Source organism: Rhea pennata, chromosome 12 (genome assembly GCF_028389875.1).
Source record: "Rhea pennata isolate bPtePen1 chromosome 12, bPtePen1.pri, whole genome shotgun sequence".
Taxonomy (NCBI): Eukaryota; Metazoa; Chordata; class Aves; order Rheiformes; family Rheidae; genus Rhea; species Rhea pennata.
Window position 1 is genome coordinate 21744237 of NC_084674.1, and position 18462 is coordinate 21762698.

Below are 18462 nucleotides of genomic sequence, written 5' to 3' on the forward strand. Positions count from 1 at the left end.
GGAACAAAGGGGAAGGGATGAGTTGTCTCAGCCATCTCCCATCCCTGTTTCTTTTTCAGACACTGACAGGAGAAGAACTGAAGCTCCATGCGTCATCCAGCAATGTCATGCTGTTCAGCTTCAATCTCACAACAGGCACCATCATCCCTTCCCAGTCAGGATACAATCTCCATGTCTCAGACTTCATTGTGGAGAATGACACAGAGCACACAGTAAGTTTGACCTCTGAAGAGGTTTTTAAAAAAAAATCCCTGGATTTTCACTGTGCCTCCTTTGAGACAGGGACTATAGTGGAGGTTTTCTCGTCGGGTGAAATCATCTGTCTTGTGCTTAGGATTCCAAGTGGATCAATGACACAATGATTGTGGATTGGGACATCATAGCTTTCAACGGTATCATTCATGCAATTGCGGAACCACTGAGGATACCACCGCCCGTAGTGCATATCAGTAAGGTGAGCATTTGACAGTGTGAATGAGGAAAGATTGTCCTGTTTCAATGGAGTCAGGCTTGGGAAGGGAGAAGAAACTAGGCACTAATGTTGTCCCAAGAACTGGCTTTGTAGCATATGATCTCCTGGCATGTGTCATTATTTTGGCCAGGCTGCACAAGGTCACGCAGGGTGGTTGTGCTAGGAGAGCACCCACTCGTGAGCCCAGTGCTCAGGCAGAGGAGTGTCATAACTAACTGGGCCACTGTTTCTTTCGGTAGGTTAACAGCGTGGCACAGTCTCCAGGCTCTGTGGCCACAGGCACATTGTCAGCACTGTGCTTTGCTCTAGCGCTAGCTGCTGGTGCTGGTGTTGCCTATTACTGCATCAAAAAGCAACGTCGGGATGAGCAATTTGGGTATTTTCAGGTAAGTGCAGACCAACAGGCATGGAGAAGAGCACTATCATGTCTGGAGAGAGGGCAGTAAAAGAAATTTAGGCAGGTACAAGTCTTGGCAAGAGTGTGTTGGTGGGAGTTTTTTTTTCTTTTCTTTTCTTTTTTAATAGGAGAAGTGGTTTGTCTGCATGATCCTGTGCTGGTGTGGGTAGGAGATACAGCAAGTAGTGGATATGTAGTAGAGCATGCAATGGTGGTGTACTGCTGTAGGCTGAGGGTTCTACTGGGCTGGTGGTCCTTTACGGTCCATGCAGTTATGAGCACGAGCTTTCACTGGCCTCCAAGCCCTTTTTGTCATATCCTGACCCTGTGGGGCATGGGGTTTGGGGCAGGGGAAGGAGAATATTGACAGCTGGGTAGCTGCAGCTGTTTTTAGGAGCATGTCCTAGGTTGCAATTAATGCACAAATGCTTGTGAGGACAATTATGTCAGTGTGTCTATCGCTTACATTTTTTTGGGGGGGGGCAGTTTGTGGTTGTTATGAAGCAACTTGTCAGCAGTGGTGGGAACGCTGTATGAGTGGGGTGCCAGCGTTTTCCTCTGCTGTTTTAATGGGCGACGTGGTTGCTATAACGCAAGGGAGATGCAGGCAGGCATAGCTTGGTTTCTCATCACGGACAAACGCCAGAGCGAGTGTGGTGGAGGGGGGCTGTAGGATGAGGAAAAAAGAGCTTTCCCTTGAGATACCATGGGTGCTTTAGGGCACTGTGACCACATTAGGGCCAGGTCCATCCCCAAGAGGGAGTGAACACCAGCGCAAGATTTCTGGGGCTGCCCTGAAGGAGGGTAGCAACAGGCTCCAGTATTTGTGCTTTAGCTCACAGGAGGACGCGGAGCCAGGCCCATCGCATCCATTTAGTCACCGCTGCGCTCTGGGAGCAGGGCCACGGTGGCGCAGCGAGGGAGAGGTCGGGGGGGAGGCGGGGAAGCCTCTCCCGCAGACGGTGTGCGGCTCCCAGCGCGGCAGCGGCTGCGGCCTCACTGAGAGGCCCCAGCCCGCCCGGGCAGAGCGGGCCGCGCCAACATGGCCGCCGGGCTGCCTGCCCCGCCCCGCGCCGCGGCGGGCACGGCCCGCCAATCCCGCGCCTTCCCTTCCAGGCTGACCTGCGCCCGGACGAGGAGGAGCAGCAGCAGGAGGAGGAGGGGCGCGCGCGCCAGGAGGCGGGGCCGCGCCGCGCCACGCCCCGCCCGCGCCGGCCGCTCGTCGCCATCCCCAACCCGCTCTACGGAGGCCACGCCCCCGACTACGAGCCGCTGCACGTGAGCACCGCTGCGAGGCGCCGCCCGCGCATGCGCGCGCCCCCCCCCAAGCTACCGTGCGCGCGCCCAGCGTGCGCCGTTTAACGGCCGCCGCGAGACACCCCCCCTCCACACACCGAACCCCTGCTCCCGCCCAGGGTGGTGTGTGTGTGTGTGTCCCCCCCCCCCCCCCGACGCAGCCGCCGGTGCGGCAGCCAGGCTCACCTCCACCTCTCTCCCGGCAGGACTCGCTCCTTGCGGACGGCTTTACCGACAGCCACGACTTCCTGCAGTGAGGCACCGGGCAGGCTGACACTGGCAGAGGCGCTGCTGCCCGTGGCCTTCCCTCATGCCACCGAGCATCGGTCCCTCAGCCCCCACCCCGGCTGAGCTCCGCGGCAGCAGCTGCTGCATCCCGAAGCGCACAGAGAAACAAATAAAGCGCTACGCGAACACTGGAGGCCACAGCAGATGCACGTTTGCCCTCATGCTGCTCTGTGGTCAGCCCACTTCGCTCAAGCACCATCTCCCTCCCAACCAGTTCGACCCTCCCCAGGTAATAGCCTCACACTCCTCACACCTCTCCATCACTCCATCTGTCACGTCAGTCGGCTCCCCGGACCCTGCGAGCCAACATACAATGGAAGGGTGCTCCAGCCAGCCTGCACCTTTTTACTGGCCCTTCTCCATACACTATACTGCATGCTGTCCATCAACGCATACCCCACACCCTCACTTCCATCACCAAAAGCTCAATTAAACCACTGCACAAATGCACAGTCACCCAACACCACACAAAGTCTTAGGGTGACATTTCCCTACCCAACTCTCCCACTGCGAATGCCAGCCCTCCCTTATGTTACCCAGGCAAGCTACTCACACACACACCCATGTTCAGCTATAACTGTGTTAGTTAGTTACCATCTTGAACCCCCCCCCACCTTTGCTCCAGCCATGTGTCAACCTTGCTGCACCATGGCCATAAAGAGCATAAGGGGCTCCTCCCTGCTCTCACCCTGCCCCCCCACACCTCCAACCTAGCCTCTCAGACACCCCCCCTCTAGCAGCACCACAGGCTCCTGGACATGCACCCAAAGCTGCCCTCCCAGAGCAAGCAAAGAAGACAAGCACCACCTACGCAGTGAGTTGGTTAGTTAGTTACTGCATGCTGCAACCTTTATTGAGCCTTTAGACTACACACTGCACAGAGACATCAGTTGCCACATGCACATACTACAACTACTATAATTTGTTACCCAGTAAGCTAACACAGAGCAGCAACATTAATAGCAGTCATTCAGGCAGCTGAGTCAAGAGCAAGGCATTCTGAAAGTCTGCAACAGCCTGGCACATAGCACGAAGCAGAGGCAGGGAGACCCAAGTGACAGACTGACAGGCCAGCCTGGCACACCACCATGGAGGAATGCCGGGGGGTGGGTGGGTGGGTGGGTGGGTGTGTGTGTCAGTAAGGATTGCTAGCATTACACACTGTATTACTGCACTTTTCAGTGAGGAGCTTAGCCACACTGATCGGGTTCCCACATATCAATTGTCACAGCCCACTGCTCGCTCACTCTTTGTTTTCCTCCCTCCCTCCCTCTCGCTCTTTCTTGCTCGCTCACTCCCCTCCCCCCTCCAACCCTTTCCTACCTGACCACTCAGAACTCATTAACCAAACAGGCAAGCTGTTTGTCCTTCAGCAAAGCTTTCTTACAAACTGAGGCACCGAAACTGTCACAGCCTCTTATGTACAAGGACGGTGCTACCACGTCTCCTCACTTTCCAAACCCGGAGCCTGCAGATCAACACATACCCCTGCTGTCTCCTCAACCACCCTTGCTTCTGCCACTGATGACATTCCACCTGCGAGAGTTCTTGTCCTTTCCCATCCTGGACACCCTGGACATTCTCCAGCTCGTCTCCCTACTCTTGACATCCTAGGCAGGCCTGGCCTTCCCTCCATATGCACAGCAAGCACGCACCTACTCAGCTCTCTTCCCCCCCCTGCCCTTCAACAGGCATGTGCCTCCCTTGCCTTCACACCCATTTACCTTGCTGCCTCTTCTCCCACCACCTCACCAAGGCTGCTGAGGAACACAGCCCACCTTGCCACTCTGAGAGCTGAAGCATGACCAAGAGCTACAAGCAGCACTCCACTGACACCGCACCATCTCATGCCCTAAGCTGGACAAGCAGCCCTGGTATGTGAAGGCACACACCCAGATGGCAGCACCCCCTTAAATAAGTGACACTGACACTCCTGCCAAGTGCTGGCACACCTTGGAAGGTTCCCCAAAATGTACCACACACACAGCCCAGGCCTGCTCCTTTCACTTGACCTTTATAGAAAGAGAGCTCAGCACTAGCCCTGAGACAGACAGAACCCTCTGACAAATGGAGATGGCTTCACCTCCCACATCAAGGGACCCTCTCACTCTTTCACCACCTGCAAATGGTGCAGCAATGAAGGGACGAGACAGGGGGGAAGAGAGGCAACCAACTGTGACATCTCCAGAGCCTGCCCCCCCATTGGGTCTGCCTTTGAACCTCTTCTGACCGTCTATGCATGTCTAGCTCCAATGACAAATCTGCATTACCAATCTCCCTTTGGGCCCAGTTTGTGGTCCTCAAAGACCACCCCCCCCGCCCCAGTACGCCTCTCAGCCCACTGCTACCCATTTTGCACATATCCGAGCAAGGACAGGCCACCCAGCCTTCCTATGGCATGACTATTGCTCCTGTTTCCTGCAGCCCACCCGAGTCAGGCTAGCAAAAAATGCTCAACAATTTCTATGCACCTGCCCCTTCATTCCCTCCCCAGTGTCCTGCCTACTCCTCAGGGCAGTTTTTGGCAAAGAGCACTATGGCCCTGGAGCAAGATGAAGAGCCTGCTCTCAGCACCTCATGTCCCAAAATAGCTCTGGCCCCTTCACAGCCCCTGCAGAAGACACCCTTCGCTCCATGATCTGTCCTCTACTGACTTGCCTTACCACTATCCCCTATACTCTGGCATCACTACTAAGCACCTCCTTCCTCTTCCTCATCCAGCTGATGATATGTGACAGTGCTTTGCATAACCCCACTCCCCTCTCTGACCACCCATCACAAACAGCAGCACTTCACACTCACAGTCCAAATATATCTTCACCAGCCACTCCCTACACCTTAGGGCATATCTCCGGAGAAACGTGTTAACAGCCAGCACCTCCGCTGACAACTCTGCACCTTTCCTAACAGACTAAACATGTCCCTCTGCTAGTCATAACATGCCACACTGCACCATCAATTGCCAAACAATCCCAGAGACCCTTCTCAAAATACCAACAACATGTGCCACCAAGTCCACAATATACTGAGAACGCATAGCACCAAGCCTACTCAAAAAATAGGAAAGCCTGTTTTTGGAAACACATTTTTGGGATCTTTTTTTTTTTCTAACACCAATCCCATCGGGACTTAGACATCCTGAACATTTTTAACTCAACAGTCCCCTACCAGAGGCACCAGCCCAACAGCTAAGTATGGCCAGGAATGGGCTGGGACTTAGGGCCTCTGCTCCCACTTCCGGGTAGTACCACTGCTGACACTTCAGTCTCCCATGATGCATTCACTGACACACTTCACTAGGAATTCCAGTTGGCAGCCCTGTCCCCTCACTGTCCAGACGAGCAGAATCACTGATACGATAGTTCCCAAAGATGTCAGGGGTAACACACTTTTTGTCACATCTAATGCAGGAGTCTGGGTCACACTCACCGAGTACAAGAGACTCAGGACTCCTGAGCCACTTCTCTGGGCACAGAGCAGAGGGTAGCAGCTTCTCGCCACTAATACTGGCTCTCTCAATCTTTCTTACCTACTTCTACAAAGGACTCCTCACAGCTCCCTCACAGCCCAAAATGAGCATCCACCCTCTGTCCAGCCTGTCTTGGCAAAGCACCTCAGGAAAGGGGTGGTGCCAGTGAGGGGAAAAAATAAACACACGATCTACACACATACATAAGTGTGAAACAGCCTTTAGTGGTAGACGGAGAGGTGCTGCTAGCTGAGCAGCCCAACTCCACATACAAACTCTCACTATGCCGTCTCCCAGAGTACCTGCCCTTCACCGGATATGCACCATCTCCTCTAGGAAGGGGGTTTTCATGCAGCCTGTGCAGAGCTGATCCATCCAGAGAGGAGCCTCGTGCTGCAGAGGGGTGCGGCGGGGGTAGAAGGTGAAGTTCACATCATAGTTCAGCAGGCAGCTGATGGATGCCATGTAGATATCGGAGAACCGCACCAGCCGTCGAGAGAAGTACGTGGGGTTGTGGAAGGTGCGGAAGATGCTTCCGAACTGGGGGTTGAACAGGTTCTTTGTCAGCGACCTGAGAAGAGAGAGTTGGTACTCTGTTGATTTGAGGTGCTCCTTATGCCCACTTTCTGCTCAATATGACCCACCGCTCAGGCTCTGCCATCTTTCTGCACAGCACCAGGCACTCCATGGCCTTGCAGGCTCTCGAGGGGACTCCCTGCTAAGATATGCTCATCAGCTTATCCTAAGGCAGCAGGACAGCAGCCTCAGTACCTGCAGCCCAAACCCCCTTGTTCCCCGCACGGAGTCAACTCAGATAAACACTCCGTGCATCTCCAGCCCACTCACAAAAGCACAGTCAGGGATCACCCCAGGTACCCTCCCATCCAGGCCGCTAAGCAGGCCAGCCCCTGCAGAGTGAGACCATGATGAACAAACACAGTTTCCACCATATTATTTTACTTTTCCTCGTTAACATTCATGTTACAGTCAGGGGCACACTTGCAAAGAGTACTGCTGGAGGAGGACACTGCAGACAGCTTATTAACCCCTCTCAGCACAAGCTGACATCACCTCCCCTGGCCCACCCATGACCCATCCAGCTTCCCCAGCAGGAGATGGCACTGCTGCTTCCCTCCACAGACATGGGGTGCCAGCGAGGACCACATGCCTACAGCAGCAGTACCACTTTCCCCAAAACAGACAGATTGCAAGACAGATCTAGTGCAGGCCTGGGAGCCCCTGAGAGACCTCACAAGCAAGGAGAAAAATGCAGTTACCTGATCTCCTGACGCTCCTTCATCCACTCCAGCAATACCTGCTTTGACTCTGCATCCTGATACATCTGCAAAGACAACAGCAGAACACACCGTGTTTCATCAGTCCCGCGAGCCATACCTTAGCTCCCCCCAAATTCCACTGTCACTCACAACCTCCCCATACCCATAGCACCGGATCCATTTGAGGAGAATGAGATGCTCTTTGAGAACATAAGCAAGATGGTACATGCTCTTATTCCCAGGCCAAGCTCAAATCTCAGGCTCAGAAGGGGAAGACATATTACCCGCTCCACTCAGACAGGTGCTGTTTACCTGCATTCTCTCCAGCAGTCCCGTCAGAGCCTGCTGCCAGGTCAGGGAGTGCATGTACTGTTCGGTGTTTATGATACGAATCTCCGTCTCCAGTTCAGGGACTATGGCTCCAGTCCTCCAGCCATGACGCAGCATGAGGTCCTAGAGGTCAGAGGGAGAAAACAACCAAGAGTTCAAGATAAAAACAAAGCCAAACACAACTGCATTTCCTAGAAGAGCGGTCTGTTCACATTACAGATTCCCAGGGGACAGGCATCCTAATGGCACATCCTGGGTCATGCTCATTACATTTACCTGGCTACACCTGCTCCTCAGCATCAACTGAGAAGAACCACAGCGCTGCCTCACACTGCTCTCCTGCCACAACACCTAACTATCTCACACTGCTTCTTCCCACTTGGCACTTCCACTAACAAGCTTGCCTCCATCCTTGCTGGTACCCTGCTCCTTCTGCCCTTCAGCTTTTCCCACAAGGCTCTCTCCCTTCACACATTCTGGATGATCCAGGCTTTCCAGGTCTCAGGACAAAGATGCAGGTGTCTGGCAACATGCGCTATTACGATACATCCTCTATGAGTAACTGCCTAAAATCCTCAGAGTGGACACAGGCTCCCAAATCCTTCTGATGCACCATGGTGCACAAGACTTAAAGCCCTGTTGGGATCACATGGAAGCAGCATTGAGAGCAGAGACTTTACTACTTACTGCAAGGTCACTGTAGAGATGGTCGCCAAAATAGAGTACCTTTGATCCACGCCAACCAGTCAGCCTTAGAAAATCAAAGAGATTACCCTGTAAGTAAAGGGAACACAGACAGGAATGTGGTTACCGGACAGATGCCTCTGTTCTCACTGGCCGGTACTAGGCAGCCACCTCAGCAGCACTGTCAGTGCAACTGAGTTCACAGCACGCTGTCATACTGCATGCAAACGCGCACCCTCATGAGACGTCAACCTGCTCATCCCCCCACCATTCAAAACTACATGTTTTTAATCCTTCCCCACTTTCTTCCCATGTGACAACTCCCCTGTACATGCCACAGCCTTCCTCAGACATGCAGAGTCTACACAAACAAAAAAGAAGGGGAAAAACTCTTGTTATCCCAATAAGCAAGTAATGGGGAAGGAGTTCTGTATTCTACAGCATAGCAAGTCAAGGGAGAATTATATGAATTAAAAAGGACACCAAAAGAAGACAGTTTAGAGCCCAAAAATGAAAGATATCTCGATCAGAAAAGCCTAAGCAATTGACAGAAAAAAACCCGGGTGAAGCTTCTGGACTAGATGACAATGTTTTCACCTCATAGGATGCATCACGGACAAGGTGAGCACCATCATGCAAGGTTTTCCCACTCAAGGACACTTAAGACTGCTCTAACATCACTGATTACCATTCCAACCCAAAAGATTACGAATACTCACTTATTCCCAGGAATTGCTCAACCAAGCCAAAAAACCAGGAGGCTTGGGCAGATTCACAAGTAAAACAAACCAAACCCCAAAGCACCTAGCTAAATTAGCACAGCAAAATAGCAGCTTGCAAGGCTTTCCAAACATCCATCTGCATACAAAGGAGTCTTCAGGAACCCCCCTTTCACCCTCCACACAAATTTTCCACATGAGTCATGATGGAAACAAGACCCACTAGGAAAGCAAAACACCCTTTCAATACGAACGGACTGGACAGTGCCAGCACAAGCGATTGATGCAAACCTGCAAGCCACTCGACAACAAGCTATCCAGCCAGCACACAGTTTCCTTCCGTGCCAGGGAAGATCTAGCATGCCTAAGCAACAGCACCAACCCTGCAGTCAGGTACAAAACCTCTGTAATAAGACCTGCCTCTCTGAGCCCCTTTCAAAGCCACACCAGGAAGATGCCTGGCCAACAGTGCAAGCCAGCTCCCACAACAAATTGCAGCCCTGCATTTGGCAACTGCCAACATACCACGTACACGGATGCATTGCAAAGGATGCCCAGAGCCAGGACGCAGGGCCGCCCATTTCTGCAACAGGACCAAGGCTGCACAGACTTCTTAACAGCACAAAAACACAGGGCCAGGCAAGGTTTTGCCTATCTAGGACACAGTGAAAGCAGCACTGCTGCTGCTCACTTGAGGGTTGCTCAAGAAGCTGCCAGCAGAACAGGGAAACGGACCACAGCACTGGGAAGAGGATGCTTCCCTTGCTGTACTTGGGTCATCTCGAACAGCAGTGGGCTTGCTGATCAGGAAACCCATGCTTGGACCTCAGCTGGGCCTCAGATCTGCTATATGAGCTCCTGGAACCAGCTCTCCCTTTCATCTCTATTTCTGCATCTTCTCCTCTGAGATCACAGGTTAGGAAGGAAGGGAAGTACACACACGCCACACACAGAAAACACTATGTCTGTCGGGAAGCAGGGAGAAAACACTCCAGATTAGAGGACCATCACTTAACTTCCCAGTCTTCAGTGCAAAACACTGATCCCTGAGGTCCCATGCATATGGGATACCCACAGCACAACTGATAAACAGCTATGCTTCAGGAGAGAGAAATGAGTCAGCTCTGGACCCTGTAGCAACAAAGCTAGCACAAGGTCTACTGCCTCTAAAGCGTGCCAGAAAGAAGCATAATGTGGCACTCCAAGACTATGAATGCTGAAGAGATGGTGGACTATGACCAGGATACACCCTCTGTCACATCCCACAAACCAGTTGGGCAAAAGCCTTGATGCAGTTGAAGGAACATGATCACGAGGAAGAACTGGAGAGGATCTCAAAATCCCATCCATCCCTTTTCCTTCCCTCGTCTTTCCCCTTCCCAAGTGCAGCATAGTTTGATTGAGCAACAAGACGCAGGTGGCCAAGAACAAGATTTAATTCAGCACCATACTATTAAACTCAATGGCTGAGGTGCACCTTCTTCCCCAGCGGAACTGGTAACCCCTGGGTAAAGTTTGCCCATGGCAGGGATGCTTTGTTTGAGCTCTGCTCGCATGTTTCCCAGCTTCTAGCCATTGGCACAGGGTGGGACATGAATAAAGTGCTTTGACTGACCCACTGGACAGGTCAGAGGCTTCCCAGCAGTGCTACTCAAGGACATGACCTACTGTTCTACTGCAGGTCAGGTCCCAGCTATTTGACCGTGACCTCACTAACAATTTCCTCCCATGGGATCCCACAGCTCACATAACCAAGAACAAACCGTCCTAAAGCAAGAGGCACATGTACTCAGCAGACAGACCAGCTGTAAGAGGAACACCCTGAAGCAGCAAGCTCCCAGAATAACAGCCCATCCTTCGGACATGCTTCACTTTCAGGAAGGGATGAGAGGCTTTTTATCCTATTTGATTACCTTTATTTCTTCATTCCTTCCTCCACAAGCCACTCCAGCACAAAACCTCTCCTAGCTTACGAAGACCATTTCTTTCTAAGAAACTAAAATCGTGCTACCAACAATCTTTTCCTGTACAAAAACCTCCATCTTTATAGAAAGGGACAGTGAAAAGAGGTCAAGGCAACTACTCAAGAGCATGGAGCACAAAGCCCTGCCCCTTCTCCCTTCCTTACAGAGGATGGTTTGGAGTGAGGTGTCAAAGAAAGACCTTTGCACACCCATCACGTTTCAGAGGGGCCTGCCTTCTTACCCTCAATGAGCACAGCTCTGGCAGCCAGTCCAAGACAAAGGTTTCAGGTCTGGGATGTCCGGAGAGCTAAGGGAAATGTGCAGCTATTGGCCATACTGGGCCATACAGCTCCTTAGGTCTCTAGCTGACTGTACACTTGAGCAAATGGGGTACACTGGGCCTGATCCCTGCTCCACACGTGGAGGATGTTCCCTGGCTGCTGCTTCTCACACACAAAGGGCAGCAGCAGGAAAAAGCCTGGCCTCACTGAGACAGCTCTGCAAAGGTCTTTTGGGGCAAAAAGGCAAGCACCCAACACCACAGGCTACCTCGCCCTGCCCTTTCCCCTCTTGCCCCTACCCGAAGAACCCTCCAACCCTAATGCCAAACCCAACTGAGATGGGAGGAATTCATCACTCCAGCTACACACCTTTCTGCAGCTTCACCCACACATGAGGCTGCACAGGAAACCATTTCAGAGCTGCAGACAAAAGGTTTCCCTACCAGGCAGCTGTCATACCTCATTCCAGCTCTGCCTCCTGTGATTGTAATAAGCTGTGATTTCTAGGAGAGCAGCCTTTTCTACATCCAGCCTGAGATGTATCTGACTGTTCTTGGAGGTGAGTTCATCACATGCTGACAGCCAACACAGCCCCTGGCAGGGCTTTCTGATATACAAAAAGATATCCTGATATCCTAATGCTGACATCCCAGCAGAAGCTTAAGGACTTTCCAGAGACACACAAATCCCAAGTTTATTGCTCCACCAAGCAATGCCAAGAGACAAACTGAAAATATTTGTGGGGATAATATCACACTGGGCCAGCATGAACTTTCTGCCCACGAGCAGAGGGCACCTCCTGTTCCCACTGGCCAGCACAAGCACTCTTTTCAGTGATTTCTGTTTTTCAATTTTCACACATCAGTGTCAAACATCTACAAGTGATCTGCAGAAAAAAAAACAGTCTGCAGACTGTTCCCTCAGTCTGATTTTCCTGTTTTTCTGTTATCTCCAGGCTTTTCCAATGACTCCCAAAACATGCATCTTACAAGTACACACCATTTCAGACTCTTGCTTCATATACCTTATGCACCTAGGTCATTTTCACTTTACCTCTTTGTAGATCTTTCCTTTCTCCAGCTGGCTTATTTTGTCCCACTGCAGTGAGCCTTTATCATCCAGTTTTCGAAAAGGTCTGGAAAAAAAAGGGGGTGATGTCAACTTCTTTTGATTTTTGGCAATCATTACAGCAGCTATAACCCTCAAATCAGAAAACTTGTTCACCTATGTAACAACTCATAATAAAAGCATTATGTGAGAAGTGACTTCTGCACTCTTTTCTCAGGGAAAGTCAGAGAGAGGAAAAAATATTTTCAGTATGTTTTCACTGACTATTTCACAACAATATCTGTAACAACTTTTCTTGCTTTTCAGATAGCAGGTTAAAAAAAAAAAAAAAAAAAAAGACTCCCTCTGAAAATGCTGTGGCGAAGAAGGTTTTGCTGTGAAACGCTTTCCGTCCCATTTCAGTCTGGCTTCTGCCCAGCGCTACAGGTTGTGGAATGTCTTAGTAGAATAGAGCAGCCTATGGAGCAGATGGAGAACAGTCTCCATGATGATCTTGGCAGCTGACTCCTGTTGTTCTTGAGGGCTTGCCTTGTTACCTTCCACTTGGACAGAAGAAAAAATGAGGCTTAAGATTTCTGATCCCCATAGAGGTTTATGCTAGATGGGACCATTGCTTCCTCGTGGGGCAGGAGGTCCAAGCTGTGAGCTCCAAGACCAAAAGCTGTTCCTGCAGCAGGCAGTGGACGGTCTCATCCAGGAGAAATACTGCAGAATCCTGAGCTGCCATAGGACAGAGGGAACTCTGCCTTCCCCACCAGCTCTACAGTCTACCAGTCTATGCAAGAGACCTCTTAAATTATGAGTGGTCTCCAATGCACACCTGCATTTTCCCTCAGAAAAAGCACTCCACAGTTCACTACATCTCACCATCAAAAGGTTTGCCCCTCACCTTGGATCTATGTGCCCTGTCATTCCACTGGTTCATTACATGAGTGGACCTTAGGTACCAGGCAGCCATAAAGTTTTATCTCCTGCAGGGTTGGTGCATCATAGCTCCAGGCCACGTTTGGAAGACACTTCCCCTCACATCCCATGCAGAAAACCTTTACCAGGTTCAAATGGACCTTCACGGGACACTACACACATTTACTCAGTTTTCAGAACAAGCCAAAAGGCTCCCTGTAACAGGCAGTGCATCCTTTCTCCCTGCTTTGCACCAAGCCCACTTCTCAGACTTGAGGTTCCCACAAGATCAGTAAAGCTCGGTTTCTTCTTCTTGACATTTTCCAGGCTGAAATGAAACTCCATTACCACTGCATCACTGCAGGTGGTAAGAGGGAAATAAACACCTGAGATAGCAGTTGAAGCCATTCGGTGAGGAAAACCACTTCCCTGTGGCATGGACAACAGGATTATCGTGCAGAAAATGGCTGGTAAACTAGTCCCTTACAGAACTCTACATTTTCCAGAAGTGGCTTCAATATATTTTTATCTGCAATAGTAGAGTCATATTACATATGCTGGCTACCTATCCCTTCTATGATGCTCCTGTCAAATTTCAGTCACAAAATAGCAACTGTCCTCAGAGCACAAAATGATATCTGATTTTTCTCCCCTTCAACTTTGGTGACTAACATCTACAATCATGTCAGAGCAAAACACCTTCTCCTAGTCAGTGAACACAGATATGTGACAGTTTCCACAACAGCTCAGATAACAAACAAACAGTCAGACAAACTGCACTCATAGCATAACTGTGTTCTGCTTTGCCTTCGCTTTCTGAGAAAATCCAGAGCATTATAACCAATATTATCTGGCCTTCCCTACGTAACGATGTTCTGAAATACTGCTAGGCCATAGATGCAAGGGCTCTCCGAAGTTCAGGACCACCGGCACTTAAGTGCGTCTCATACAACGTACATAGGCCAATCTTAGGAATGGAGCAATTGCATTACTAATGCCTAGAACTGAGCGGGTGTTTCTTTTCCAACAGTCAGCACAGATAGAATAAGCCATTTCATAGCCTTATTCCTAATTATGCTAGTGGCCTTGAAGGTGGGGGAAGAAAATACACAAAGAAGGACAGAATACAATAATTCCTGGTCAGTCATGAATAGAGGTAACAAAGCAGACACAAATCCCCAAAGCCAATAATCCAAAGAACAAAGCAAAGACAACAGTTTGCCTATGAGCTAGTCTCTTGGCGGCTCCTACTTACCACAAAACTCAGTCATTATGTACAAAGGCTTCCAAAGCTGCTAATTACAAGACAGCATATGTACAGTAACTAAAATAAACCAGTTATTTTCTGTGGGTAACAGGAAAAGGAAAGATTCTGGCACGCTCTCCAGACCTAGTGCCAAGAAACAGTCAGCTCTCATACATACCATTCCGCTTCTCTGGTCTTTTCCATTTTCCTTCTAAAGATTTAAGCACATAATTAATACCTCTGAAAATCAAAGTTAATCCCAGGCCATGACAAAACAGTTGAGACTAGAGATGGCCAATTTTAGAAACATAATTTCTGCTTGGCACTGCCCATGTTATTCCTAGCCTGGTAGGTTTGTCTTGGCCAAGATATCTCCTCAGAGAGTACCCTTGACAGAGCTGGATGCGCTGTGGAGCTAGATTATGCTTAGAAAAATACTACTTTTCTGAAAGGTAAAAGGAACTGTTTAATCCAGAGAAAGGGCCTAAAACCTCAGGCCCATATGCAGTAGGGTATCATCATCTTGGGACACATACTTCCGCCGATCAGTAAAGAAGTTGGGCTTGTCAGCTTGTACAATGACCATGTCAAATAAATCCCGCCAGTTCTTGCCAACCATGTGTTTCATTCCTTTGTCCCTACAGGCAAAAAAACAGAAAAGTTAACACATCCAGCAATCTTTTTCGATGTACTTGACCTATCACTGCATCTTTACCACAGTCAGCCCTAAAACAATTCTTCCAACGCTGACTGATTGTGTAGAGGATTGCTGTGGTACTCTGACCATTTCAAGCTGTCCCTCCCTTTCTCCTGCTACCATGGGAAGCCCAGAAAAGCCTGTACTTCTGTGACACAGCACAAGCTACTGGAGGTAATATGAAGTGGTGGCTCAGTAATATTGTGGCCAGCCACAGCCTCATAGCTTCCTCAAACAGCCAGAGTCATTGGTGTAAAGAGAGCTGTGGGGCTCACGATTCACCACAACCAACTCCCAAAAAGCAGTCTCATCATTACCGCCACAGGAACTTCCAGTATACAACTTTCAAATGCTCATGTGAGAGACTGCACTGCAATGCACTTGTTGTGCCGTGGTGACCCATCAATGCACAATAACAATACTCACACAAAGCTAAAAGGACTGTTTGTAATGAGGAAGAGTTTCTTGTTGTGGTTCACCAATCGGTTTAGGACAGCATAGATTTCATCCCCATGCAGAATATACTTTTCTGTATTGGAATAAAACAGACATCACTGATCAAGAAATTTTGGCGTAGGTCATGATCACATTTCGTTAAACCCAAACCAAACCTAAGCATCTATGTAACAGCAGTGCAAAAGCCTTGAGGCTCAGCTACACGCCATTCCCATCAGTCCACTTCAGGCAGACTGGTAGTGAACCATCGTTGTGACAAAATAGCCTTCCTCATCCTAATCAACTCATCTAAAGGGAAGAGAAAGACTAAGTAACTGAAAAAGGCTGACAAGAAAGAGGTTGATACCCAAATGTCACAGTGGACAGGCACAGTCACTCAAGGCTCTACTGCTACTAGGAGCTCTCGCTTCTCTCAATGACCAGGAAACCTTCCCAGATGATGTCTTTGCATCTTCACATTATGCCAAGACAGACCATCACCTCTCACTTGCAGGCAGAAGGAAAAAGAAACACAAGCAATGAGGTAACTGTTTCCTCCATTAAAAAAGATCTTCCACCAGAACCTAGGTATCATTTGGTTCCAAACGCCACTCTACCTCTTAGCTATCTTTAGGCATGACATGACCCAGTATCTCATTAATTTCTTTGTCTACCTGACTCCTGTGACTGAGTGCAGAACCTACATAGCTATCTTATGTAGCACAGCAAGACATAAAAATGGATTCGGGACCAGAGCTCCACTTAACTCACCCAGATCTTTTTCAATCCATTTGTACATCACTCCTTTCACATGCACATCTTTAATAGCATCCTGAAGAAAAGGAAGGAAAAAATAAAGTTTCAGTTTGACATATAGCATTCCTGCTTCCCAGCACACAAGCCTACTGCAACCACTGAGGAACATACAGTAACGACACATCCCCTCTTCTTGCTGAATGAAGAAAAGCTACATTAACACCAAGCAGAGGACCTTGTAGAATGAGGCTCACCACCATGCCAAAAAAAAGAATGCAGTGGCTATATTAGCTTAGCTGATGCAGTAAAAGGGGAGGAAAAAACCTCAAAATCTAGCCAAGCAAGAATAATTTCTGTCCCACTCCTGGAAACCAGGATATGTTAACACATTGCTGTCACAGTAATCAAGACAGTGTAATTCCAAAACTGGTTACTGCCATAAAACCTTGGTGGTCCAGACATTTCTGTCTGGCTTTTCTTCCTCTCTAGGCTTGGGGAAGCTCTACTAAATGTGACTCAGAAAATGGGAGTGTGGCTGAGGTGAAAGGCAGCAGAGAGGTGAGCATCTGTGATTCCACTACAGCTCCCACTAGCCAAGACAGGCTGCAACAGCAGGCCCTGAGATAGCTAATGGACATGGACAGAACAGAAGGTTCCATTAGGAGTGCTGGCGGGCTTATCTGCGAAAACAACACGGCCCGCTTTTCAAGCAGGAGGCAAAATAAAACCGATTATTGTCAAGGGCATCCAGCATCCTCTGTCTTCCATCCAAGAGGCAAAGATCCAAAACTCTTTTGGAGATCTCCAGCTAGGATTCTTCACAAGTTTCCATCGAAAGAGATGATATGCCAGATACAGAAACCCATTTCCAGAACAGAAACATGTTTTGTAGTATGTACATATGCTTTAGGGGTACCATTTTCACCCATGACAGTTTAGACAGAAGAACAAATGGCTGCCTTTCCTCAGGATTAAATCACTTTTACATTACGTGCACTCCTTCAAAAGTCACCTTTTCAGAGAAGACTCACACATTCACCACTCACATTGCTCCAGAGATTGCATACAACATACAGTTATATTTGCACCCAGTGCAACACAGTAACCTAGTCTCACTGCAGTGGTGATAGCTGTGGTGAAAAAATCATGATCATCTCAAAATCGTTTCCTTCCAAACTGAGAGAAAAGCATTTACAGCTTAGATGGGAGACAAAGATGGAGGAGGGACCTTTTCAAAACAAACAGAGTTTTAGGAGTCTGTTTCCACCATTTGGTGGATGATGAACAGGCAGAGGTCACAGCTCATTTACTGAGAGACTACTGTATTGGGCTAAGTTACCAAACAAAAAGCAAAAGCACTAGCAAGAAAACAACTTAATTTTGACCAGCCCTGGCACTAAAAGCAAGCAATGTTTTTGATTTCTGTCAAAATTACCTTTGCAGCACAGAAAGAGATTCCGGTCTGCTCCTTCCCTAAATAAAAAACCAAAATACTCCACAAAAACAAAAATAAAAAAATCCCCAAACAAAAAAAGAAAATGGGGGAAAACTAACTTTCCTGCAGGCGAAATCTTGATAGCCTAGGGAGCTCCAAACAGGGCTCAAAAACTTCCCCGAAGGAAGGCATGGTAAACTGCATGTGCTTGCTGTCAAATATGAAGCAGCCAAACTGGTGCAACAGGATGACACAGTTTACATGTCCGCTTCAAACCTTCACCACTGCCTCAGGGCCCGCGCTTTTGACTCAGTGCCGCGTCACTAACACTCAGGCTGCTCTCAAACACATAGCAATCAGGATTACCACTGACAGTGTCAGACAGTATCGAGTATAGCCATGACTTACCCACTGGGAGTCTGTGTTGTAATAACAGTTTGGCATACACGAGTCCTCTTGGGAAACCTGTCTGTGTAGGCACAGAAGGATATCTGTGCTCATGTCCACAAACCATTTCTCTGCACTTGCATTGCTATTCTGAGAAGGCATAGCTCTATCGAGCACTGCAAAGGGATGAGTTTGCAAAAATGATCATTATCCTCATTGTACAGAAAAAGCAAGAACTATTCTGATAAAAGTGTAGGACAGTCTCCTGCCACTGCTCCAATACGGATTTCAAGCATTGGCATGGATTTTCCGTCACACCTCATTTCTCTGCCTACCTCAGTCACTCCTCAGGAATAAC

General features: G+C 49.1%; 2 protein-coding genes across 3 annotated transcripts in view; one reads left to right on the forward strand and one right to left on the reverse strand.

Annotated features, from left to right (window-relative positions):
- STAB1 (stabilin 1) overlaps positions 1-2598 on the forward strand; it is a 63266-nt gene extending 60668 nt beyond the window's left edge. For both annotated transcript variants that reach the window (XM_062585187.1, XM_062585188.1), the window contains 5 exons: positions 60-212; positions 335-454; positions 712-858; positions 1986-2147; positions 2372-2598. In XM_062585187.1, the coding sequence (XP_062441171.1) occupies positions 60-212; positions 335-454; positions 712-858; positions 1986-2147; positions 2372-2422 (633 nt within the window). In that variant the 3' untranslated portion in view covers positions 2423-2598. The remainder of the gene's footprint in view (positions 1-59; positions 213-334; positions 455-711; positions 859-1985; positions 2148-2371) is intronic.
- Positions 2599-6126: 3528 nt separating this feature from the next.
- The window catches only part of NT5DC2 (5'-nucleotidase domain containing 2), a 31057-nt gene continuing 18721 nt past the window's right edge, over positions 6127-18462 (reverse strand). Inside the window, exons 7-14 of the mRNA XM_062585126.1 lie at positions 16298-16358; positions 15518-15620; positions 14931-15032; positions 12231-12312; positions 8217-8303; positions 7512-7652; positions 7200-7264; positions 6127-6493 (exon numbers count right to left, since the gene is read on the reverse strand). Of these exons, the coding sequence (XP_062441110.1) occupies positions 6232-6493; positions 7200-7264; positions 7512-7652; positions 8217-8303; positions 12231-12312; positions 14931-15032; positions 15518-15620; positions 16298-16358 (903 nt within the window). The 3' untranslated portion in view covers positions 6127-6231. The remainder of the gene's footprint in view (positions 6494-7199; positions 7265-7511; positions 7653-8216; positions 8304-12230; positions 12313-14930; positions 15033-15517; positions 15621-16297; positions 16359-18462) is intronic.